Source organism: Ictalurus furcatus, chromosome 11 (genome assembly GCF_023375685.1).
Source record: "Ictalurus furcatus strain D&B chromosome 11, Billie_1.0, whole genome shotgun sequence".
NCBI lineage: Eukaryota > Metazoa > Chordata > Actinopteri > Siluriformes > Ictaluridae > Ictalurus > Ictalurus furcatus.
The window spans coordinates 7692501-7719601 of NC_071265.1; the positions used below are offsets into that span (position 1 = coordinate 7692501).

Sequence of the window (27101 nt, forward strand, 5' to 3'; positions counted from 1 at the left end):
CAACTTTTATTCACTCTCTTGTGCTGGAATCGAGCAGGACATCGAAGAGCCTAAACTAAATTCTGCTTCGTAGCACACAGTAAGTAGTACAACAGCTCTATTTCACCAAAAGGTATCCAAGTGATTCTTAACATCACTATCCAGGGGTTCATAGAACCACCGATACAAACGAGTGTTTTCTGTAACACAGTGAATGAACATTAACAATGAACGTGATGCTGATAATAAGACAACAATCGCTGTATGACTGTAGTAGCATGCATGGTTCGAGCTACCGAAGCAGATCCTATGCTCAGTATCAACTTGTCAGTCATTGATTCAGTCTGATGAGCGCACTACAGCCGCAGGAGGCACAGTCACAGGGTGGATCAGCTTCCCTCACCAGATTTATTCACACTAACTGGTCTCCATTAATCCCATTCGGGGCAGTCCAGTCACCTGGCAAGAACAGACCGACTTACTCTGCATTGTATGGCTGTGAAAATACCTTCACTGCTTCCTTCACAAGCTCCCTCACCCTCAAGCTCACATTCGCTCCCTCCTTCAGTCACTCCTGTTCAGGTTTTCAGTCCAAGACTAGAGAAATCTGTAGCCCAAGTGTACGGGATAACCAGATTTGTTTTGTTTTTTTATTCGTAGTTTCAAGTAGATTCAACACCCAGAAAAGACCCTACTCCTTATTGACTTAAGTAAACAAAATGTTTTCATTTGGTATGTATGTTTAAACATACCGTACTGTGACAGCACCGACTGCATTCGATACAGTACCTACTGCTTGGCTGTCGATACAGTACGTACTGATCAGTATATGTGTGTAGTTTGAATACAATCCGGACACACTGCAGTACATCCGCCATGTTGGCATTGTCATGTGACCTATGACGTCATCATAACCCCAAAAACGTAACCTTCAAACAAGTTAACAAGTTTACCCAGATGTTGTTAAACAAGTTCGGTTTAATACCAATAGCACTTGCATTTAAATAGATCCGACGCGCTGCCGTCCACCATTTTTGATACGGACAGATCTTCCGCACCAGTTCCGTTGCATTATGGGATTTCAGTATCCACTGGTTTTATAATGCAGGATCTCAGTGGAAGCAGTAGGTCATCCAGGAATTTCTTGCCTGCTGTTTTATGAATACTGAGAATTCTGACATACTACTCCTTTGGTGTACTGCTTTTCAATAACAGCTTACGGGAGAAACATTCGCCAGCAATTTTTTTGTCAAGGCACAAAAGCGATGATGAAGTAGTCATTTGTTTTCTTGTTCTGTATTATTGCACTTAAGTAGCTATCTAGATAGCCACATGCTATTATATTTTATTAGCTACCACTTTTTAGCCTAGTCGGTTAACCAAAACACAGGGCTGAGCAGAACATTGCAGCTTTTACTTGCGCGTTCATATATCTAACGACCTAGCAGTGGTCTAGGTCATTCTGAAACGTCTACCAGTTGTAAATTGAGCCAACAGGACATCTGTGGGATGTTCTAAAAGCCTCTGAGATGAGTGGTCTTGACTTATTATTACTACTGGAACACTGAAGACCTTGCTAAAGTAGGCTGATGCACAATAACTAATATGTATATCGTAGCAGTAGCAGTTTTAGTTTATGTGTACTTTATCTGAACACACACACCTCTTTCCCCCGGGTACAGCTCGGCCTCTTACTCGCTCTCTCACTCGCTCTCTTGCTCACTCCCTCTTTCCTGTCTCACCATAGCAGTGGCCATTAGTCTTCATCAGGCAGTAGAAGTGTCTCGGCAGCACCCTGAATAATTGACGACGCGCTTTAATGATTGGCCACTCGGTTAACAAAGACGTGCCGCGGTCAATGTGAGTGCCGGTGTCGGTTGTCATGCTCTGTGGTGATGTCATTGCTTCAGACACACACTTCTCTGTAAGCCATAGAGAGAGGACAACCATGTCAGACTCGTAAAGACTTGCATCAAAGTATGAATGATCTTGGAGACGTATGATACGGCTATAGCTATTCAACCAGCAGACAATGTATAATTATAAACAGGCAAAAAGAAATACATCTACTGGGATTTTGATATCTGTCTACGCTGTGCCATGAGAGAGATCTGAGCCATGCTAGTTTTAAGTAGATGGTCAAAACTTGGGGGACTTTAGATGAGGACCGTTGCACTCTGATTCTTTAATCTTTGAATCAGTAATAAGTGAGAAATATTAGTAGACTGAACATAAGCTTCATCTTCACTGAAACTGATAACACATTTATATGAGGCCAGCTGTTAAAATCAAAATCACCACATTTGATACTGTTTGCTTTTCCCATGGCTGGTTTGGGAACAGATATACCACATACCACTGCATTAGTGAATTTGCTTCATTTTGCAGTGATCGTGCTTTTTGTGAATGAGTGAATGGATTCCTTTCCAGAAAAATCTCATACCTTTCACATCATAAGGGATTATGCGAATAACATGCGATCACGTGTGTCACGTTAGGGAGACACAGACAGAAGCAAGTGCAGGTATGGCAGTTTAATAAAACAACAACACGTCCACAGGATAAGGCAGAAGTCAATAATCATAAACAGGCCGAGGTCAGATGATCAGGCAAACAAGTACAAACAAGGCAAGGCAAAGAGATGTGGTGGAAAACGTGAGTGAGGTCAAAAAGCAGTGGTATAAACCTTGGTATAAACAGAGACACAAGGCAACTGAGCATATACTTCACAACTAGATGAGTAAATGAGAGTCTCTTAAAAGGAGTAGTGTGTGTGTGTGTGTGTGTGTGTGTGTGTGTGTGTGTGTGATTGGAATCAGGTGTCTTTAATTAGAACTCTGGGGATGGTGAACGTGTCCGTGTGTGTGTGATCGTGCGTGCGTGCGTGTGTGTCCGTTCGTGCGTACGTGCATGCGTGCACATGTGTGTGTGTGTGTGTGTGTGTTTGGGAAGTGTAGTTTGTGTCAGCCATGTTTGTAGTCCATGGTGCATTCTGGGAAATGAAGTTTCTGGTTTGCGAAGGGTTTGGGAAGTGTAGTTTATGTCGGCCATGTTTGTAGTCTATGGTGAATTCTGGGAAATGAAGTTGCTTGTGTGCGGAAGGTATGGGAAGTGTAGTTTGTGTCGGCCATGTCTGTAGTCCATGGTGCATTCTGGGAAGGGAAGTTGCTGGTTTACGGAGGGTTTGGGAAGTGTAGTTTGTGTCGGCCATGTTTGTAGTCCATGGTGCATTCTGGGAAGGGAAGTTGCTGGTTTGCGGAGGGTTTGGGAAGTATAGTTGTCATCGGTCATGTTTGTAGTCTATGGTACATTCTGGGAAATGAAGTTGCTGGTTTGTGGAGGGTTTGGGAAGTGTAGTTTGTGTCGGCCATGTTTGTAGTCTATGGTGCATTCTGGGAAATGAAGTTGCTAGTTTGCGGAGGGTTTGGGAAGTGTAGTTTGTGTCGGCCATGTTTGTAGTCTATGGTGCATTCTGGGAAATGAAGTTGCTGGTTTGCGGAGGGTTTGGGAAGTGTAGTTTGTGTCAGCCATGCTTGTAGTCTATGGTGCATTCTGGGAAATGAAGTTGCTGGTTTACAGAGATATTACAATGTGTGGAAAAACAACCATGTGAAGCAAAGTTTTGATCCTGATGAAGCGAGGGGAAAGAAAGCGCACGTCTCAGTGCTCAGTGCTCAGTGCTCACACAGCTGAAGTGCTGAGTGAATTTCTCTGCATTCTCCCTTTACTCCTCCACACTCTGGAACACTCTGCACTTGTTTAAATTGACAGTGCTCGCTGATCCTGATTGCACACAGGTTTGCTAACCTCAGCTCTCTATTAAAGATACTGTTTAAACGCCGTGAGATGTTTAATCAGGTTACTCGAGTTGTAGGAAAATGCTGTAGTAGTTCCTCTTGGTATTTTCACAGAGCACAGCAAAGCACTTTGCTTTGCTTTGCTCTGGTTGCTGTCATTAATCATGAAGTACAGTACAATCAGATCCCTGTCATTTCGTGTGGTCTGTTCATTAGTGCAACCGGGTACACTCGGCTTACATCACACGGCGTCACTTGGTATTGGGATGTTGGTATTGGGGTATTGTTTTACAAATATAAATATGAGTATAAGTAAGTGAGCATGATATCTGAGCTATGCACGATACCAGTATCGGTACTGGCGCATCCCTGAAGATAAAGACTAGAGTTCAAATGTGAAATAATCCTGTCTCCTGCAGTCTCAAGGCAGAATTGTGTTTAAATGGTTACAGTTTGAACCTAAATTTTTAAATATGATATAACCCTACTATTTTGACTCCCTTTTAATATATTAAAAGTTATGAAGGGCTTTTTTTTCCTTTCATGTCATTTTTTCAGGTGAGTGAGCAGTATTCTCGCTCTTAGCCTGCGCACGAATGCTCTGTAAGACTTCTGGCTGATTTCAGATACAGTCTCTGTAATCAGTGCAGCATGACTTGGGGGAAAAATTTTGCTGATTCCTTTTTATCCTGGTCTCTCGCTTGTCAGAAAGATATTCTAATGCTCAATTAGGCATTTCCTTCACCCTCTCTTTAGTCTGCTGTGCTTAACCCGTCTTTTCTGTTATTGGGCTGAAAGCATGGTGTAGCGAGGGAGTGAAATGTGCCATGAATACTCCTCCTCTTGTCCTGATCCCTTGAAAGCACTTTAATCTCAGCACACATCCTCCTTTCTACCCCTCCTCTCCTCCTGGTACCTCTCTTACCCTCCTTGTCACTCTTCTTTACTCTGTTTTCACTTCATGACCTTTTGCTGAGTTGGGAAATAGACTTTTGGGGTTTCAACTTGCAACACTTTTAAACACTCGAAGTCTCTGGAAATTCAAACATGTTTGTCTGGAGTCATTTATTTGATCGTTATAAGATTTATCATGTAGTTTTCTGGTTTATCTAAAATTATTTTTAGTGCCGTCAAATAAACAACAACAACAACAACAACAACAGAAAAATGCTACACAGAGTACAGATTTCATTTCCAGCTTCAGTGCTGCAATGTTAATAACAAAAATAAATAAATCAGTGCAATAAATATGTAAAATAGTATATTTGTGTATCATAGTACACTACTTAAGGCTGCAACACTGTGGACGATTTGGCAGCTGAGCGGAAACCACTAATACTGAAACTGAGTGCACAGCATGGAAGCTCATGTCTGATAACAGACTCCTTCGTATAGCTCGATGATTTACCTTTACCTTGATACAACAACATCATGGAGGTTTTTCCAGCATGATAATGACCTGGGAGTCATTTTCTATTCCAGCCTCAGTAGCATTTAGTCGAGTAACTCCTAGCATACTGCATATAAGCAAAGTCTTAAAAGGAAAAAAAAACTTGTATATTTGCTGAGTTGACACCTTGAACACCTGATATCTGAGTTTCTATGGCCTGTAACTGGACACCTTGTTCTTTTCTTGATGTGTGACAAACACGACAGCATGCTTTGTCCTCACAGATTTTCTGGAATCCATGTTTAACCACCTGGCTTCTAAATGCATGTCTCGTGAACTCTTTACACACGTGCTGTTTGACCTCTCAGAACGCTGAATGAGGTGAGGTTTGCTTGTACACAAGCTGACTCCCCCCTGCAGGCAGGGTTTGGCTCAGCTGGGACTGTGTCAATAGCTTCTGGCTCAGGTTACTGTAGGGATGTAAGCGTAATCAGCCTGCCACTCTGCACAACAGTCTGGAACTAGATTTGAAATGACAGGGTTGCTAAGTGATAAACAGTGGCACTGTGTACTTTTTCCCCTCTCCACACCTTTTAAACTGTGGATTGGTCTGTGAACTGTCACTTGGCCATTTTGAAGTTGCTGCTGGTAGCACGTGGTCTGTAATAAAAGAGCAATTATTAAACTAAATAAATAAATGAATAAAAGTTTTGGGTTTATGGAAAGCTTTGTCCAAAAGTAAGGAAGCAAAGAAAGCGTAAGTATCCACAATGTAGGTATAAATGGGGTTAAATTGAGGAGAATTTAACTATAGTACTATACTTTAGTATACTATACTAGTAAACCAAGTATAATATTAATCCTAGTTCTGGGCATTTTTACTGATTTCGATAAATTTTTACTAATTTCAATACATTTTCTTTTTCTGTTGGCAGATAGTTTTGCTTCTTTGTAGAAATAAATGCTTAAAATTCTCTGACAGTAGAACAAGACTGTTTTAAGTTTGAAATTAGATAGATTGACAGATACAGTACGTTTACATGGACAACAATAATCTGATATTAACCTGATTAAGACAATACTCTGATTAAGAAACTAGCATGTAAACAGTGATTATTGATGACCTTAATCTGATTAAAGTCATACTCGAAGTAAACACAAATCGAATTAAGACGTGTGGAATATTCCTTTTTCAGTCGCATTATTGAAGTGTACACACATGTACACACCTTAATCACACTATTAACATCGTGTAGGAGTTTTCACCGCATTGTGCAACAGGACATGTACACACATGGCAGTGCTCAACCGTTTGACGGCAAACAAGAGAGCACGGCTGCGTCCCAAACCGCGTACTTACCTGCTATATAGTAGGAGAAATACATGTATTTCGGCTACTATACAGTAGGTAAGTACGCGGTTTAGGACGCAGCCCACGGCTTCAAGCAGTCATCTGTTAGCACGTATAGCATGACTAATAATTAACTGCACTTGAAGCGTTCGTAAAATTAAATATAAAAACACCCAAAACTGTATACGGAACCATAACGAAGACGAACTGTATGTTGATACGTGAAATTCTGGAGGGAACATCGGACGGCGTGGTGTGGTGACGTAATGACGTGTGCCGTTAATCGCTCTATGTTCTATAACATGTAAAACAGGAACATGAAAGGAATATTCTAAACGCAACTCATGTAAACACCTTAATCACAATATTGTCTTTTTCAGAATAAGGTCAATAATTAGATTACTGCTGTCCATGTAAACGTAGTTATAAATAGATAGATAGACAGACAGACAGACAGACTGATTGATTGATTGATTGATTGAGTGATTGATTGATTGATTGATTGATCCCAAAGGGATAGTCACAAAAAATAGTCACAAACATTTAGGAATAGATATAATAATTTTATACCTAGTTTATTGCAATTTTATAATAGGAAATACTAGATAAATTTGATTACATTAAAGACATTTTCACTTGCTAAGATGTCATGTTTTGCAGTGCATTGAGTAGATTGTTTTAGAAATTATTTATGAATGATTTTCATCAAATTATCGTACTGCAGTAGATACCTTTTTTTTTTTTTGCAGTGTGTAATTAAACGCTCTAACAGACAACTCCTATTCATCTAACAGCTACTCTAACATTACCAATGTTAGTGATAATCACGATGATGTAATGTGTTTTCACACCCGGTGAGCAACTGACACTGTTGTCTATTCCTGGAGCAGTAAATACTTAAAGGTGTTTTTAGTTTATAGGACTTGTGATGGTGGCATGGTGGTGCAGTGAGTGGGTAGCATTGCCATCTCACCATTTCAGGGTTTCCAGTTCAATCTTGAGTTCAGGTTACTGTACAGAGTTTTGCACGTTCCTCCTGAGCAGGTTTTCTCAGGGTTCTTCTACCCAAAAACATGCCAGCACTGTCTACTCTACAGATTGGTGACTAGAAATTGCTCCTACGTTTGCAAATGTGTGTGCACGGTGGCCTTTTGATAGACTGGCGTCCCATTCATTTGCATTTCAGTCATTTGGCAGACGATTTTGTCTGAACTGCCTTGAATCCAAGCTGAGCAGATGAAGGTCAAGAGCCTTGCTCAAGGGCCCCAACAGTCGCAGCTTGGTAGTACCTGGATTCAAATTCACAACCTTCCGATTCTAGGATAGGCTCCGGATCCACCACGACCCTGACCTGGATAAAGGTCATTAGTGAAGAATGTATGCATTACTTTTGACAACTTGTACGGTATATGACTAAAAGACATTAAAAAAAAAGACATTTTTTCATGTCTTTTGATCATCTTTGTGCTCACAGGAGACGGCTTAATAGAGAAATGCTTTTAATTACAAACCATAAAATGCATTCATTCAACCAGGACAAGTACAGCATACGCATTTGATTATTAAAGCAAAACTTTTGCTGTATTTAAATGTAGATTTAAATCGTTTTGATGTCAAAATTGAATTTGAACAAGAAACAAACTGACAAAACACCTCAAATCTGGCCAGTTGCTTGTTAAACCGAGCCCTTAACACAGAAATTAGTTTAAATCTCATTTTCATAAATTTATGACATGTCTATATAAAATCATGTAGCTGAATGCTGCAGTTCCCACATTGTCATCAGCCAGAGAGAGCTAGGGCCGACTTATTGAACTTGGATATAAGTAATAAACTGTATTATCGTAGTTGGTAGTAAAACAACACTTATGTCTGTATTTGTAATCGAGCGATATATACATGAGCTGTGAAGTTAAAGACACACTTCTACTGAATTCAACACATGTCCTACTTTATCATTTGAACATATTTTATGTGTACCTCCTCACAGGTAAACATCTGTGGGTATGGATGTCTGTTAACTTCAAGTGCTCTTCAAGTTTCTTAGTCGATTAGGAATTGCATTCGTTTACCATGTCCAACATGTACAGTACAACATCAGTGTTTAGCTTTTAGTCATTTTCATGACTACACAACTGTAAATCAGAGCATTAAAGAGGCAAAGCTTGAAAAGCACATTGCGCCTCAGATCTATGGGAAGAAAGCTAAAGTGTACATTATATTTTAAACTAATGGTGTTATTTTAGAGGTTCACTGGCAAGTCATGACACTACCATTTCCTGAGCCAGCTGGCGTACGGTGAGTTTTTCCATCCACTGCTGCATGCATCATCTGAACGAGCGCTCTGAGCCAGTTCATCTACTGGCATGGGAAAGTGGATCACCATGTCAGTCTGAAAGCCTATTTTAAATTAAAGCGAGGAGATGACTCCCAGCTGTGAGTCAGCTTTGCATTTTACACCATTCAGGTCAGCTGTTTATAACTTTTTGAAATGTTTTGAAAAAGCAAACTGTAAAGCTCAGTTTTGCAGTCAAGTCTCCATCAGTGAACAGTTGATAACTTCAACAAAATAGAGTTCATGTGAAAACTATAATGAATTTCCTGTTTACACAATTGCACTTTTTGGCCATGTACTACACAGTTATAGAAGGGATTTATTTATATTTGCAGTATTCGTTGTCACCCAGTTGAGGATGGGTTCCATTTTGAGTCTGGGTCCTCTCAAGATTTGTTCCTCATGTGCTCTCAAGGAGTGTTTCCTTGTCACCGTCACCTCTGGCTTGCTCATTATGGAGAAATTTACGAATTTATATATTTAAAATCTATTTCCTAAATTTGTATATATCTGTAAAGATGCCTTTAGATGTATTGCCTTTAGTAATTGTTATTTGCATGGTAATAATAAGCTATAAAATGGGATTGCAATGTCAAAAAGAATAAATGTAATATATGGGTAATATATATAATTACTCTTTTGACTTTTTGAGGGAGAAATATGTTTCTAATGTGGAAAAATTCATTTATTTTCAAAATTCATCTACAGTAAGCTCTTTACCCTAGTCAGGGTCTTGGTGGATCTTGGGACCACGCACACATGCATTCACACACTTATTCACACCTGTGGGATATTTAGCATAGCCAGTCCACCTACAAGCATGTGGGAAGTGGGAAGAATCTGGAGAACCCATACAGAACCCCATGAAGCATACAAAACACTACACAGACCATAACCTGGGCTCAGGATTGAACCAACATTACAATTCACAAAAACAAATTTCCAAATGAAACTACATAATTTAAGAACATTTTTGGTTTCCGTCGTTGATTCGCCTTCAAATGAGGACAAAAGATCAAAAGCATTCAAATGTTTTAATGTTCCTGGAAAACTTGAACATTTGGCAGATAAATCATAATAATTTAATATATAAGGTATACAATGCACTCGGAATTATTATCATTATTGTGGAAACCTTTGATCTGTTGCTAGCAGTGGATATTTCAGCCCCTCCATATGACATCCTGGTGTACTGAAGACCTCGTTGTTCTTCAGAGTAAACAGCAGCTACCTCCTGATGCCCCTCCTTCATAAAGGGGGTTGTTTGGTGCTCATGTGGCTTTGTTCTCGCTGTTTGACCCCTGTAGGCTGGAGGCTATAGTCTGCTGTGACGAGAGCTCTTGTACAGTGCAGTTCAGACAGAGCAAATGCGGTGGAAAGTCAGGTTACATTACAAATCTCGATTCTATCCTAGTCCTGCATTACGGGCACTAAAAGGAACATGGACTGTATCAAGACACACATGGTAATAAGTGACCCTTTAAATTTAAATCACTGCATGTTATCATGGATATTCATTTCAGCTTTGATGTAGTACAGTATAAGTCAAGCATTTTAGGTGTTAATATGTCACCTCTAACCATCCAAGCATTAAACAATGCCTAGGGGCCCTTCATCTGAAGTATGCATATTCACATAGTCCCTATACTGAAGGAGCTTTGTGGTGCGTAATTAATCTTATTTCATGATTGTATGATTTCCATCGAGGTTTCATGCTGAGGTGAACAAACTATCCAATAAAGCCCCCTGTCTTGCACTTGGTTACAGTTATACCTGGCACCTGATGCCCAGATCATCCCATGACAGATAACTAACCTCACTCACATGTGTTCTGTAGCTAATTCTGAATACCCACAACTCCCACAGTAGAGGTTGCTAAGCATTTTAATCGCATCCAAACGGGGACATGAATGCTGCTCATATAGCTGAGACGCATTATCCACACTCCTCTAAACCATAGCATGCAGATTACGTTAAGGTTTATTTTAGACTGGTGAGAATTTGCATGGTTGAATGTGTTCAGTAGACACAATACAGAATATACAATTCGTTCGGTAGTTTCTTTCTTTCTTTCTTTTTCGTCTCAAAGCTCAAGTTGTGTGGTTTCTGATATCTTCTCAAGGTTAGTACAGAAATAGTTCTAATGGAGAATAGGGGTGGGGCTAGAAGCACCGCTCGTTGCTGAATGGTTATGCATAGCACATCACCCAACATGCAAACAAACAACAATTTAAATTTCTGAATGACTTCATGGAGGTTTTAAGTGGGTCATTGATTGGCCGTACATTTTTTATTTTTGTGTTGCCATATGTTCATCAACAAAGGGTGGACTTTAAAATCATTTTCATTTCGTCGTTTGGAATGTTTTCATTTTGCCATTGACAAAATTGACGAAACTGTCATCAACATGTCTTAATAATAATTACAAGAATTCGGTTGCAGGCAATATAAGCAGGCTAAACCAAATGGACAATCAGTCAGTGTTAGTCCAAGCATATGCTAAAATCGACTAAAACTCGTAACTCCGAGGTAAATGGAAGGCATCAGGAGTCTCCATCTCAGAGGCTCCACCCACATACAACATAGCATCTGACACCAAGCATCAGAATCCTGAAGGTCTGATTGACTTTCACACTTTCGTACACTATATTCTGGTGAGAAAGCAAACCCTTTAACATTATGACACAGTAAGAAATAGTGACTGGATTAAAAAACACATTATGGCATCCCATTTTTAAAAGTTATTTCAGAGTTTTGTTGGAGACAGTGGATAAATAAGATACCCTCGCGTGTTTAGTAGTCAGTAGTCTGTTATTTTGCAATGTCACTCAAATAGCGTCATCCTGGGATTGACTGGCGCTCCATCCAGGGTGTGTTCTGATCCAGCGCCACCCTGACCAGGATAAAGCACTTGGTGGTGCAGTCACTAAAGATGAAAGCAAGACTGACTGTTAAAGTTGGCCGTTCTTGGCCACATTTTTGATTAAACATACTAGACTCTTTAGTGATACCCAAAAGTCTATCTTGCAAGACTAAGCTCTATTTAAAATATCTGTGTTAATGATGAGGCAGTTGCATGTACTGTCCTCATTGTCACTGTTCCTGTTGTCTAAAACCCCAGTTTCTCCTGGTTCTTGTTTGGGTCTGTCCTTGTTTTTTTAAACATGCGGCAGGAATAGTGTCATGACATGGATCCTAATCATAATAATCAGATCTCTGTTCTCTCACCAAGAAATGAACAAACCTCTAAACATTTTTCATGTACTATGGACTCCATTAATAACTCACTGATTGTCAATCATGATCATCTTAGGATTCATTCTCATTGATGTGACACACTCATGGCAGTTGTTTAAAACACTGTTCAGCTATTTGGCATCAAACTAGCCCTGCAGTTTTCCCCTGGCTGGTTCTGTACGTGTGGTTGGAATAACTTCAATCCAACATATCAAGCCTCTGATGTTACTGTTTGTTTTGCAGGCTTTTATCATATCTTATGGCTGATATGGCACTTGTAGCATCAATAGCTGCTTAATCAGCACTGCAGGCTGTAAATGTGAGAAGGGTGTGTGGATCCGGCTGGCTGATATTGAATCTGTCAGAATCATTCAGCCTGGAGGCAGGAATGGGTTAACGAGTTAGAGTCCGGCCTTTATCTGCAGAATGCTGAGCCATGGTGGCCGGTACCATGACAACCACAGAGAAGGAGAGGGGGAGAAAGGAGGAGAGAGAAAGTGATGGGGCGCGAGACAGGCCAAAAAAAGTAGACAGGAAAATGGGTGAAAAAGAAATTACAATCTAAAACATAACATTAGAGTGTACAAAGATGATGATGATGTGAGAGAGAGAGAGAGAGAGAGAGAGAGAGGCGGGTAGGTGGGTGCCACCAGCTTATTACACCGTGTCACCAGAGTATTGCATCAGTCCAACAGAGACGCTCACATTGCACGATGACATCACTCGGTTTGGAGGATGGGAGGAGAGACCGATAAGCTCTAAGGGGGGGGGGGTCGTATCTCCACCTCTCACTTTGGCAGAGTCATTAACACATTGGTGTCAGTTTTAAGGCTGTCCTGTAGCACGTGTACTCTGCCTAGTCATGCCTATTCCCGCATATTTTAATTCTCGGTGCATGGTTGCATCCAGACGATTGTACGGAAATTTGTGCGGAGGAGAAAAGCGAAGAGAAACTTCCAGACAGTACGCTTAATCGTTTAATTCAAATCGGAGCGTACATTATCCGAGACACATGACTCCTCCTGGGGAGTGCAGCCATAAGAGCCCATTAGTGTAGCTCAGTGGAAAAATACTGGCTGATACTAAGTCACGCTTGAAAGTGTGTCTGATAATAAAGAATTTTTTTTTCTTTCTTTTTTTTGAATTTGTAATGCCTGCTTGGTCTGTAATGTGCTTTCAGGCAGATGGGTTCCAGGCTTGTCATGTGAACCCATCATTTAGTGTCTCACCTCTAATGGGAGAGTCTGTGCAAATGCAATCTATACCATATTCTATCTGGGAAGCCATGGTGGCTGTTATCTACATGTTCTTACAAGGCACGTTTTACATGTTTCTTAGATAGAATGAAAATTTGCTCCGGCAGCAAAAATAGAAGTGAAAGGAAGCCTAAGTTTGGGGTTACCGGGGCAGGTTGTGCTGTTCTCGTGTATTACTTTATGGAGGATACAGCTTTAAGACTCATCTATATCTCTTCAGATATCATTTGCTACCAGGAACTTGGAGGAAGGTAGTGTACAGCTTAGACTGGCAGTTTCTTATGCTGTGTTACCAAACAAAGAAAGAGAGAGATAGAGTGAGAGAGACAGTGACGAAGGGAGCAGCCTGGATCTGATGAGCTCAGCAAAAAAGTGAAAAGGCGATCTCTCTCACCATGTAATTTATAACAGCATGGGACCAATTTCCCCTAGCCTTTTCAGCTGGAGAGCGATAGCATTGCCTTCTTTTAGGTTTCAGAAACTTTATGAATTATGCATCAGATAGAGCAGTGCTTACACAACAGCCACACTAGTGTGTATCTTTACTACTCGACTTCTGCCGTAGAACAATCTGTTCACATCCAAACTAAAACTGTACACTTGAGCTACTAAGGACACAGGGAAAAAAAATATGACCGTGCCTGAGGCTACTGTATAATCTCTATAATCAGATCTTTTCATCAAGTAAGGCTTTATTTTATGCACATACACATACAATGTGGTCAGGCTGATTAGAATCTCTCTGTTAGTCACGCCTGCCCTTTGGCTCAAAGTCAACAATCTACTTGCACCGAGGCAGAGTGGAATGAGAAAATTCAGCTCATAAAATTTAACATGCGAACAGTTCTCAGCAGAAAGCCCTCACTGAGAACTGCAACAAACTCTGATAACATGAAGGCAGGAGATTGGGTTTGTAAATGAAACTACAACCTGTTTGCAACAACTTGTCCATACAGCAACTTAGGGAGGCAGAGTTAGGCTGAGGTGTAGAAACAACTTGTATTATTATAATGAGACAGACAGAGAGACGGTGCTGTGTTTACATTAGCATTAGTCTGTGTTGGAGTTTCGATGCAGCTATCATGTGATCGTCCTTAAGCTCATTATTCATGTGACAGAATTTTCTGATCTGAACACCATGCAAGAATCATGCAACACTCATGCAACACAGAATTTTTATTTTAAACATCTTTTGGGATTGTTTCACAAGGATGCATTATGGATGTTGATGTGGAAGAAAATCTGGTGTTGTTGAACTTCACACTTGATACTTAGCACTTAACTAGCTACCTGTTACTAACTAATCACTAACTAACTAATAACGAACTAATCACATATTGACATTTCAAGTTTGCAAGATGTACAGTACGTAATTAATAGCGTATACAGTACTGCGCAAAAGTCTTAGGCAGAGTCTAACCTACCCCTAACCCTATTTTTTTTTAATGACTTCTACATTATCGAGTCAGTACAAAAACATTTTAGATTCCAAAACATTAGTTTTCCTGCACAAAATTAAATGTTTCTGAAAAATGTTTGTATGTCAGTAAAGAAAGCAGCATATTACATAAGAGACCACTTTTTAGACAAAAAACTTAATGAACGCTGTTGGATTTTGCTGCAAAAATTAGTAAGTGCAACAATCTCTAGAAGAACCATGGCTGGTTCTGCAAGATGCTCAGTAAAACTTACAGCTCATTTCCTTATAAAACTGCACTAATTGTACCTGAGTCTATTTCTTTTAAGCAAAGGCTCGTTATACCAGATATTGACTTTTTTCATTTATAACTGTTTACTGCTCTTTATAGTATTTTTAATGTAGAGACATTTCAAGTTTCTTTATTTTTGAAGGCATCTTTATAACATTTCTTTGACTGCACAGGGATGGTGTGATGTGGCCCGACTGTAACCACCCAAAGTGGATTATTTTTCAGCATATCACAAAGTGTTTTATTCCTCTTATTGCAGGTTGTAAAACGTCTACAAAATAAGTTACTTCCTGATATTACTTACAGTATGTTATAGCAGTTAAAAACAGCTGTTCTCTCACCAGCCATCTTTTTTTTCCCCTCTCAAACAAAAAATGCAGTACTCTGTCCTGATGACTAGCCTAAATACACATCTCCTTACATAAAACCTCACCATATCAAATGTGTTTTCATTTGCCTTGCTTCATAGGAACATATTTGAGTATATATATATATATATATATATATATATATATATATATATATATATATATATATATATATATATATATATATATATATATTAATCTTGCTTAATCAGTCTTCTGTCCATTGATAACATTCTCCCAGTTTCATATGGAACTGCGACTGGTTTCTATGGCCTATTTACTCAAATTGTGTGTGTGACTTCAGTGCAAAGGGAATTAACATATGGTTTAACCTCAAGAGATGTGTAATTTAAATAGAAAGCTCTCCCCAAACTCATTAATAAGGTGCATTCTTATGTAATATTATTTTACTTCTTCTTCTTCTTCTTCTTCTTCTTCTTCTTCTTATTATTATTATTATTATTATTATTATTATTTTATTTGAGTCTTAATTTGGTGGCTGTTAAGCTAATAGGTGTATGCCCAGGTTAATTTTAAATGCAGTTTGTAAATATAGTTTGGGTACAATAGGTTTCCACTGGGAGTCATTGTTTCAAATCCATCTGTCAACACAGGACCGAGGCACAGTTAGTGACAATTAAACAAGTTTGACACACTTGATAAGAAATGCCTGTGGCAGGCAGAAGCCATCTGGATGGTCCTCTGAGTGTTGAATTAAATAGATGCTCTTAATGTTATGTTGAGATCTCAACATGATGGGGAAGATGGACATCCTTGTCCATGAAGGTTCACAGATTTGACAGATGAGAATAAAAAACAGGACAAGACAGGCAAATCGATGTGTACTCCCAGCACTTACTTTCAAAAATCACCTGTTAATGAGACTTTTATTGAAGCAGTTCTTATTTACAGAGCATGCAGGGTCAAATGTATTACATAGGAAACATTTAAGAAAAAAAGAAAGCCTTGTGGTAATGTAAGTTTGACCATTTCTTTCCACTTAGTTTTTGGATTATTTTTGGAGTGGATATTGCGTCGTCAAGTTTTCAGATAACACCGTGGACGAAAAGGCTTTACAATGAAACAGCTGTAACACACCGTTTTTAATTTTGTACCAAAAATTGTATGGCTGTAAAGAAAAAAACGGAAAGAAACAAATGAGTAATAGTGATGCTGTTGGATAAAATGGTGGGATTTTTGACTGGATAAACCTGAAATGTACTTCATTAAAGCCCCTGTCATTGTCTTGCCCATTTAGAGCTAGCTGTATTACACATCTTTATAGATAGATAGATAGATAGATAGATAGATATAGAAATACATCATTTAACCAAAAATACGTCTGGCTATCTATTCATCTTTCCATGTTGAATTTGTGCAAAGACTCCAAGTCAAAATACTGAATTACATTTTTACTCTGTACCCATGTCCTCCCCCTTTCTCCTATGTTCCTCTTAGTAACGGTTGGACCAATCCGAGTTTAAGTTCAGCTTTTCTCGCATGTTCATTGGCTCCTGAGAAACACGCGGCTCTCAAAAAAAATGTATGCAAATTCCTACTTTGGCAACGGACCCAGAGAAACGGTGCTTCTGATTGGCTGCCTGCCGACTTTGGAGTCTGCGCACTGAGCAGCGCTTGAGCATGGCACGTCGCTCGGGCTCGGGCGACACCATCAAGCCTAGGTGAGAGGGGTGTTCAAATATGATGTCACTTGTAATTGAAGTATCGCTGAAATAAAATCTTAACTAAAAACCAAGGGACTGAATGTAGTTTTAATACTAACGCCAGCAAATATCTATATAAAATCCATAATATTGATTAGAACGAGTGTGGCGTAGTGCAGTCACCCTGCACGATTTTCTTACATCGTGTCAACCCCCGTTCTGTGCCTAAAGAATGGTTGGTCCCGCATGAAGTGAAAGGTTTGCTGTGAGAGCACTTGAAATGAAAGAATTAACCGTTTAGTCTTGATGGGAGCTCAGTGGATTGTAGAGCTGGTATCTACTTTCTGTTCTGTTTCGTAACATGTTGAAATTTCAGGACGTAACGTTATATTGCTGAAAAGCCTGGCGCTATATCGCGTTTAATTACAGCAAGTTTGTAGTCTGAAGCGGGCTTTCGGATTTGGAGAATTGAAAAATATCAAATTGAGCTCGCGCGCCAGGTCGAGCCGAGTCTAGGGTAGCTAACGTTAGCTTGCAGGATTAAATCAAAGACTAGCACCTCGGATTTGTGTCTTCATTTATTATTATTATTATTATTATTATTATTATTATTATTATTATTATTAATGTTTTGACGAGGGAAAAGTGTCATTCATCACTGGAGTGCGACAATGTACAATACAGTGTGGAATACAGAGAAAGACGATGCCGAGCCGAGGGATGATTTGATGATGCCATATTCCACAGAATTGATATTTTACATAGAGATGGACCAACCTCCAGGTGAGCGCCCTGACACCCTGAATCTCCCTGCTGAGAGATTACATAACGCACTGACATTCAAATAAGAAAGAGTTTTAACCTTCTGTAGCTGTAGGGAATGCAGTGCAACAGTCCTGAGTCAGTGCAGCTTGGGATAAAGACAAAACCCTGGCTCTAAACGCTAACAAGCGCACAGCTTTGTTGCCTTTCTTTTCAACTTTCTCTCTCTCTCTCTCTCTCTCTCTCTCTCTCTCTCTCTCTCAGAGCAGTCTTTTGTACGCCATCTCTAACCAGGTCATAACCGGCTTCTCATCACAGACTAATCACTCTCACACTGCACTCTGCATTTCCTCACATGCAGCTCGGTTCAATGCAACACTTGAGCACTGAGTTATTATTATTATTGTTATTATTATTATTATTATTTACCTTTGTCTGCTTTAGCAACACTTGCACTGACAGTAACCCAGTGACATCACTGTGTGTGTGTGTGTGTGTGTGTGTGTGTGTGTGTGGGGAGGGGGGATGGATGGACTGTGCTGAATAATGGACTGCTGTTCACCTTTTGAATATGTGAAGTAGACGTGTGCTTGTCTTTGCATATTGAAATAGAAAGACACCTCTACAATATGTGTAGTTCAGGCAGGTGAGTGTCCTCCAGCCACCTCCATTTGCATAAAATCCTTGAAATGACACCAGCAGGTTTGTGGGGATCTGCTTTGTTAAGATCTTATCTAATCATACAGAGTTATAATGTGACAGTGTGTCAAATGAAAACTTCTTTTGTTTTGTTTTGAGTGTACGTTGTGTATTGCAAATTTGTGTCACAAGAGTGTATTGTTTTTGTTGTTGTTGTTGTTGTTGTTGTTTTGTTTTTTTTACACATAGGCTAATCACCATTTCATTCAGTGCCAGTGTTCCAGTGCTTAACAAGTCTCGGGATTCACCTAGGGAAAAAAAAATAGATTCGGTCTAATTTATATCATCTTGTAACTACAAAGTGATTTATATAATAGTAACTACAGACAATGTTATTCATATAATAACTACAGACAAAGTGATTAATATAATAATAATTATGGACAGAGTGGTTCATGTGATAATTACGGACAAAGTGGTTCATATAATAACTACAAAATGATTGATTATAATAATAATTACAGACAACATTATTCATATAATAACTACAGACAAAGTGGTCCATATTATAACTACAGACAGTGGTTTGTGTGATAGTTACAGACAAAGTGGTTCATTAAATAGCTACAGAGTGGTTCATGTGATAACTACAGACAAAGTGGTTCCTATAATAACTACAAAGTGATTAATATAATAATTATGGACAAAGTGGATCATGTGATAACTACAAAGTGATTATAATAATTACGGACAGAGTGGTTCATGTGATAATTATGGACAAAGTGGTTCATGTAATAACTACAAAATGATTGATATAATAATAACAGACAGAGTGGTTCATATAATAATAACTACAGACAAAATAGTTCATATAATAACTAAGTGATTCATACAATAATTACAAAGTTGTTAATATAATAACTACAAAGTGATTCATATAATAATAATTACAGACAACGTTACTCATAGTAACTACAGACAGTGGTTTGTGTGATAGTTACAGACAAAATGGTTCATATAATAGCTACAAAGTGGTTCATGTGATAACTACAAAGTGTTTCATATAATAACTACAAAGTGATTAATAATAATAATTACAGACAGAGTGGATCATGTGATAACTACAGACAAAATAGTTCATATAATAACTACAAAGTGATTAATAAAATAATAACTACAGTCAAAATGGTTCATATAATAACTACAAAGTGATATAATAATAACTACAGACAAAGTGGTTTATGTGATAACTACAAAGTGATTCATATAATTATAACAACATACAAAGTTTTTCATATAATAACTACAGGCAAAGTGGTTCATAATAATTACAGACAAAATGATGCATATAATAATTGCAAAGTGATTCATTTAATAATAATAATAAATAATTAGACAAAATGATTCATATAATCATAATAATTACAAATTGATTCATGTAATAATAACTACAGACAGTGATTCATAATAATAATATTTATTATTACAAAGTGATTCATAATTATAATTACAGACAAATTGATTCATATAATGATAACTGCAGACAAAGTGGTTCAAAGTGTTGTCTTGTCTGACAATGTGAGTATTAGTAACCGTAAACGACATATCTTTTAAGATAGATTTTATTTATTTATTTTTTTTACTCGTGTAGAATGACTGCTTGACTTCTTCACCTAGAGTTATTTTCATAATTTTACTTCTTTGTTTTTAGCCAATTCGTTCAGCTTGTGTTCATTGCACTTAATAGTGGCTTCCACACTCTTCCGGACCTTCTGACATCCGTGCCTGGAACGTTCCTGAGCTTTCTTTCTTTAGTGTTAGCTATGCAAAGCCCTGTTTCAGTTCAGTGCTCGCTCGCTCTCTCTCTCTCTCTCTCTCTCTCTCTCTCTCTCTTTCATATGCAGGTCTCAGGCCAGTGTAATATATTAAACATGACTTTGACAGCGTTTTACAGCCATTCACAATGATGTCATAGACTCGAGCCTGGACCCCATTCAGGAGCCAGAGGCACGGCTGACAATGGCTCGTTAATCCGGACCGTTAATTCTTGATGGGATGATTCCTGTAATAAAGGCTCAGATGACTCTTTGCAGGCAGAATGCGTGAAAAGAGTCAGTGTTTGACTTGAGCGAGCGGGAGCTGTAATTTTATTCCAACATCGGTCATAGGGTTTGGGTTATGATTTTGTCCAAACAAAGCACAAGCTGTGTGAAATAGGGCTGAGCAATATATCGTTTGTTCATCATTATCACCGGAACGATTGCAATTTTACTACTGATGTTGCAGAATGGTGAAATATAAACCGAGTTTTCTTTGGATGTTTTCCACAGAAATCGGGATCCAGTTCATTTTTTGGTCATGGTTTCTTCAGTATGTTTTCATTTATTGTAAGATACAATTGAAGCATGCTGTACACCTCTACTGTGAAATTACCTAGGGAGTCAAGATCACGTTATTTAAAATGAATAAATAAATGAAAACAATTGTCCGGATACTTTAGGTTAAATATGTCAGTACAGTGAATTTCAGCATAGCCCAGGGTTGCCCAGGATTTCCATCCTGCCTTTAAGAGAGAAGTTTTTTTTTTGTTTTTTTTGTTTTTTTTTTTTTTGGTGCAACTTCTTATTTTTATGTGTTTTTCCCCCCTGATAGCGTTTGGTAGATTGAATCAGGCTTCAGCGTTGTGGCAGGTAGAATTATGAACTGAATAGCGGTTCGATTGTGCTGCCGCTGGAATGAATGAGCACGACTGAGCACAATCAGTCCACACATTCATCTTATCTCCTGCTCTAATGTCAAGACATACTGGTTTAGGGTGAGCGAGAGAGTTTCACGAACTCTCTCTCTCTCCTTTCTCTTTTCCACCGCACAAAGCCTGGCGAATATCATTTCAGTGTACTTAGCCGCTTTGTCATCCTCTGGCCAGCTGTCTTGATGCTAGTTCTGGGACCTGAGGACAGATAACCCCGTGGCCCAGGGGACCTTGGAGAGGAAGGGGTGCAGAAAGAGGCTCCTAGTGCAGATGTTCATTAGAATATTTAAGTGAAATGTAAAAGGCTCAGGAGTTCAGCGAGACCGTTGGCGACTGTGTGCGCTGTCTGTGTCACTCAGAGCAAAGACGGCGGACGCTTTGTTCCATTGCGCCGCACAATGAGCACAGGTGCTACGCCGCCCCCGAGGGAACCTGCACTTCGGATCGAAGGCAGCGGCGACTCGCAGCGCCAAATGTGTCCGAGAGAGTGGGAGGTGTTTTATTTTCGTCCCAGGACACAGAGTAGGGCGGTTGAGCAGACCGAAGTGTCTCACTCACTGAATGGAAAATTAACACTTATTTCCTCTGTCTTTGAGACTGCTTATTTATTTATTTTTTTAAAAGACATCATTTCAATTGCGCGTGAACTCGGAAAGATGTGTCGTCGTGGAAGGACATGCTGAGCAGCCGTTGTCTTTTTCCTCCCTGTCTTTTACATAATTACTCAGCTAATGCACTGCTGTAGCTCCTAATGTACACTAGGATAACCATAATGCCCAGAATAAGGAATAGGGCACCGTTTCAGACGGGAAATTTCTGACTCTTACTCACCGCACGTTGACGTAAAAGGACATTTTTGGAGGCACAAAGAAGTGACAGTTGTTTAAATGTGACGTTACGTTATTTTCTTTACGCCTTTCTGGAGTTTCCATGTAGGCCGTTTGAGATGAGGGGCACAAAGTTGCACCGTGTGTGTCTACATTTGTGTCTCGTTCCTTTCTGGGAGGAGCGTCTCTCCCCTCCTTCTCCCTCACCATTCCCCTGAGCGTTCTCTCTCTCTCTCTCTCTCTCTCTCTCTCTCTCTCTCTCTCTCTCTCTCATATGGTCATAACCACCCCCATCCCCCCCCAAACCAACCCCCCAAACCGCGTTCCCATTGGCTGCAGCCGACGTCTCCATTCAGAGGGTTTAAGGCAGCAGCGTCTGAATTTAGGAGCAGGGATTTTCCCTCTGGCTTCAGTCTGAGAGCCACAACGCAGGCGGAGGGTGGAGAGCGAGGGAGAGAGGGAGGGAGAGTGTGTGTGTGTGAGAGAGAAAGAGAGGACTCGTGTCCGAGGCAGCTGAGCGCACTCCGTACGCATGCAGCTGAAAGAGGAAGCAGTGGAGGAAGGTAAGCGTGCTGTCGTCTTTAAGCTTTTCTTCGTATTTCACGGCTGTCGCGTCTTCTCCATCTTCTTTGAAATCGTCCCGCGGGGAGACAAAGGACGCTCCGTGATGATTAGCGTGTCCTTTTGTGCGCCGAATCGTGACGCTTGATGCGAACTGGACGTGCGCTGGAGTTGACAGCGGCGTCAGCTTGATCCTCTTGAATTAAATATCTGCATTTTTTTTTAAATTCTCTGGATAAATAAAAGAGTTGATGGTACGTTTGCGAGAGAGTAGGATGAACACGACTGGCTGTTAACCGAAGCGTGTGATTGTAACGTGCACGCTCTATTTGGCTCATATGGTGCTCCATATTTTTGTTGTCAGACCCCCTGTTCAGCTGTTTTACGAATTTTCGATTCGGACTGGGACGTAGCAGTCTTGGTTTGACGGCCGTTACTCGCTGTCAAGATGCCTTTCTTATGCTAATGCGCCTCTGCACGTTCCGCACAAACTGCGTGTGTGTGTGTGCGCGCGACTGTTTACTTTGCATCCTATGGAGTTGGGCGGTTTCTACAATAAATACAATTTTGCCCCCCCCCCCATTCTCATTGTATATATATATATATAATATGCGCGTGTGCGTGTGTATGCATGGAAGGGCACACTGGAAGCACGTCATCACTGTGGGTGTTGAGCATCCTGTCAGCGATGCGAGTCGCAGTTAATAAGAGAGAGCAGAGTTCACTCCTCGACATGTCCTTTGTTCCGAGCCGCGCTCCTGGAACATATCGTCGCTCACTTTTCATTATTCCGCTTTGTCTTATTGTGTCCGCCTGTCCTGTCCTGTCCTGTCCTCATGTGTGACTTGAACACGTAGTGGTTTGTAAGTTAAAACAAAAACCAAAAACAGAGCACGAGAGAGAATACGCTTTGTTTGTTTTTGCGTTTTGGGGAAAGGGAGAGTTGTGCGAAGTTGTTGGTGTAATTTTATTGCACCGTTTAACAGACAGGAAACGCGATAACAACGTGGGGACGCTTTGTCGAGTGTGCAGACTATTGTGTAGCACGCCTTATTGTCATTCGTAGTAGCAGAAGGGATCCAAGTGTGGCATGAGAAGTGTTTCGTTTTGCAGCCCACCCCTTTCTTTTCTACTGGGTGTCAAATCATTTAAAGATAGGGGTGTGTGTGTGTGTGTGTGTGTGTGTGTGTGTGTGTGTGTGTGTGTGTGTGGACCGAGTTGGTCCCGCACTTGCAGAAAGAGCTGACCATGGAAAACTGTAGGCAGGAATGTGAGGTTTCAGCTCCACTGGTGCACCTGCCTTTTGGCCTCTTTTTGTGTGTGTGTGTGTGTGTGTGTGTGTGTGTGTGTGTGTAAAACCCACAGAGGCATTTCCCTTCCTCATGGCAGTGTGCCGCCCTGCTACTGTAGCCCTCAATGGACCTTTGTGGCTACATCCCTCAGCCCTCTCACTGATCTGCATGGGTGTTACACACACACACACACACACACACAGAGGTAACCTTTGTAGACCTTTTGTTTTTAAAAGAGATGCTCAGCTGATCTGATAACAAAAGGAACTTAAATCGTACATGATGCACAAAAGCTGCTTTCAGAATCTGTAACCAGCTCCAAGACCAGCTGACCGGTTACCTCCCAGCTTCTGACGGCGAGAGAGTGCACCGAGAGGCCACCTTCTCACTTTCCCCTTTTCTGCACTGCACTGTACGTCTATTTCTCTCTCTCTTTTCCTCAACTGGCTTCCTGCCTTCCCCCGTCTCTTGTCAGACTGAAAGGTGTGTGTGTGTGTGTGTGTGTGTGTGTGTGTGAGAGAGAGAGAGAGGGAGGACGTGCACCTGCAGAAGCTCAGGTTGGACATGACGTGTCTGTTAAGCCAGCTCCTCTGTGACTGGTCTGTGCTCCTCACCCCACCGGGTTAAAGTGGGAGCAAGTCCCGCCCTGGAGAGTGTGTGTGTGTGTGTGTGTGTGTGTGTGTGTGTGTGTGTGTGTCCGCTCTAACTCACTCCACACTTCCCAAAACTGCAGCACTGCTTTTAATTAATCATGCCGTCAAAGCACACCATTCATACTCCCTTCTTCCTTCTTCCACTCCTGCTGAAGCTGATTTTAAAACCCCCACAGCTCGAAGAATGACGTCTCTTACAGTGCAACACATCAAGGGAACTGGAGACAAGTTTAGTTTTGTTGTTCTAGTTAATGTTGGTGGTACATTTTCAACCTTCATACAGGGTTTTTCTTTTTTACTCTCTCTCTCTGTTCAGTTTCTACAAGCAGAGATATTTCACTCTCCGGTCTCACCGAGCATTACACGTTCCTGTCTGGTTTTATTTTAGCGACTCTCCGTGTGTGTACAGGATACTCGGACAATCCAGGACGTGGCCATCCCTTTTTTTTTTTTCTTTTTTTTTTTTTTTTAAAGCCCTCACCGTTTCTTCCATCCTGTGTTTAATACATAACAAACCCTCTCGGTGAGGATGGTGGCACCCTTACGGAGGCTTTCCACCGCTCTGTGTGGGAATCACACAGCGCATGTTGAATAACCGCTCTTGCTCGAGCTGCACGTCTGCGCAGTTCTGCTCTCCGATTCGTACGCGTCGGTGTTCCACCCGAGTCCGCCGCGTTTGATGTTTTCCCCCCCTCGCTAAAAGGGGCCGGAGAGCATCTTTTGATTTTCACTTAAAAGGCCGCTGCAGCCGCTCTGGGCACGTGGTGGACGGACGTTGCGGGTGCGGTGCTGCGTGTTAGGCTTCAGACTGGGTCAGGAGAAGTTTAGTTTGGCTTGGCGTGAGGGTTGCGCCGAACACTGCGCCCTCTGTGAGTTAAAGCTCGGGCTTGTTTTTCCCCTCTGCTCCCTCAAAGTCGGTAACTCTTCCTTGCCAGCTGCACCTGGCCTGGTGCAGGTTGCCAAAGCCACTACACACGCACACCTCAACCTGGCCTCGCTCACAAAAAACACACACACACCACAAGCATCGGCAGCTTTTTATCTTTAAAGCAACCTCAGTCACAGGGCTATACACCACCTCTGGCCCAGTATAATTACATTGAAATTGCTCTCCATCAGACGATATATAGCAGCTCTGCATGCTGTCCTGTAGCTGCCTCGTTTAGCTGCGTCCTGAATTGATGACCCTAGGCTCGGAGAGGTTTAGAAGCTTAATGCCAGCGGACGACGGATGAGCTGGGTATAGAGGAATAAGCCCTGGAGAGAGAGAGAGAGAGAGAGAGGAGATACTAAGATTTGTGGTCTGATTGGACCATGATGAAGAGCTGTTCACGTTTGACCTCCTCTCTGGAAAGCGCCGTGAGCGTTCGAGCTTCGTTGTCCTGTGAGCTGTTAAAATGTGTTTGGTCCAAAACAGAGAACGCACGGTGCCAGTCACGTTCTCATTCAAGAGCAGTCAGGCCTTTTTATTTACTACAAATGAAACACTTGACAGCCAACATAAGTGTAGTGCGGGTGTGTGTGTGTGTTTAGCTTGTGTGAGTTTAGCAGGAATTGATCATTCAGCATTATATAATAACAGCTTTAGCGGTTTATTTATACGATCCACCATAGTTTCATTTTCATAATTAGCAGGTGTTTCAGGGTATCTCTATGATACGAATCTGCCAGGACACAAACCGGTGCAACCGGACTTGAGCAATCTCACCCATGTCGGCGCGATGATGTTGCATGGTTGCGACCGTCTGTCATGTCCGTCAAGCAAACTTTGTTCACTAACGAAGTCATAACCGAACTAAGTGTTGCCAAGACATCATGTGTTTCTCGACCGCAGGCTCCTTATATCAGTGTTCATGATTTGCACAGATGGGACCTCCTTGGCATTAAAAGGCTGCGTTATAGGGTTCTAAAAAGCAGTAAATTGAATGTGCTGATACCTGCAGAAACCCTGCTTTAGCGAAGTGTGTGTTTAATGAGAAATAGCCTTGCCCTGTTTTTATTTGGTGGTGTTATGGCTTTCAGGTCTCTGGGTCTGGTTAATCTAGCCAGCCTTTTTTTTTTTTTTTTTTTAAAGAAGAATTGTTGCTCTGTCCACAGTGACTGCTCACATTTAGATTCTCACGGCAGCACCACATGACCGCGAGCCAGCTGTTTGTGTTTCGTCTCGTTGGTTTTTTTTTCTTTTCTTTTTTTTAATTAGTAACAGACTTCTGTTTTGACAGTTGACTCGCTCGATAATCTTTAAGGAGACTCGCTTTTGATATTTGCATACGGTGGTGGTTTCTAAACCGCTCTGTGCTGGGATAGTAAAGCTCCGTTTCTCTCTCTCTCGCAGCTCTTCCTCCGAAGCCGGCCAAACCCATGACTCCTGTGAACAGTAACGGTGTGAAGGAGGCCGCAGGGAGCTCGTTGCAGGAAGCCGAATGGTACTGGGGAGACATATCAAGGTAAGAAGCGTGTCTCTATGCCCGCCCGCACTGTGAACGCACACACGTTTCAGCCACGTCAGGTGATGGGAGTCATGAGATC

The 27101-nt window shown here is 40.9% G+C and overlaps 1 protein-coding gene across 4 annotated transcripts in view; it reads left to right on the forward strand.

Moving 5' to 3' along the window:
• pik3r3b (phosphoinositide-3-kinase, regulatory subunit 3b (gamma)) overlaps positions 1–27101 on the forward strand; it is a 214830-nt gene that overhangs the window by 178855 nt on the left and 8874 nt on the right. For 2 of the 4 annotated variants that reach the window (XM_053635982.1, XM_053635983.1), the window contains exon 8: positions 26908–27019. In XM_053635982.1, coding sequence (XP_053491957.1) covers positions 26908–27019 — 112 coding nt within the window. Of the gene's footprint in view, positions 1–17742; positions 17870–22410; positions 22630–26907; positions 27020–27101 lie in introns of those variants that run through there. The other 2 variants (XM_053635984.1, XM_053635985.1) reach the window with 2 other exon arrangements.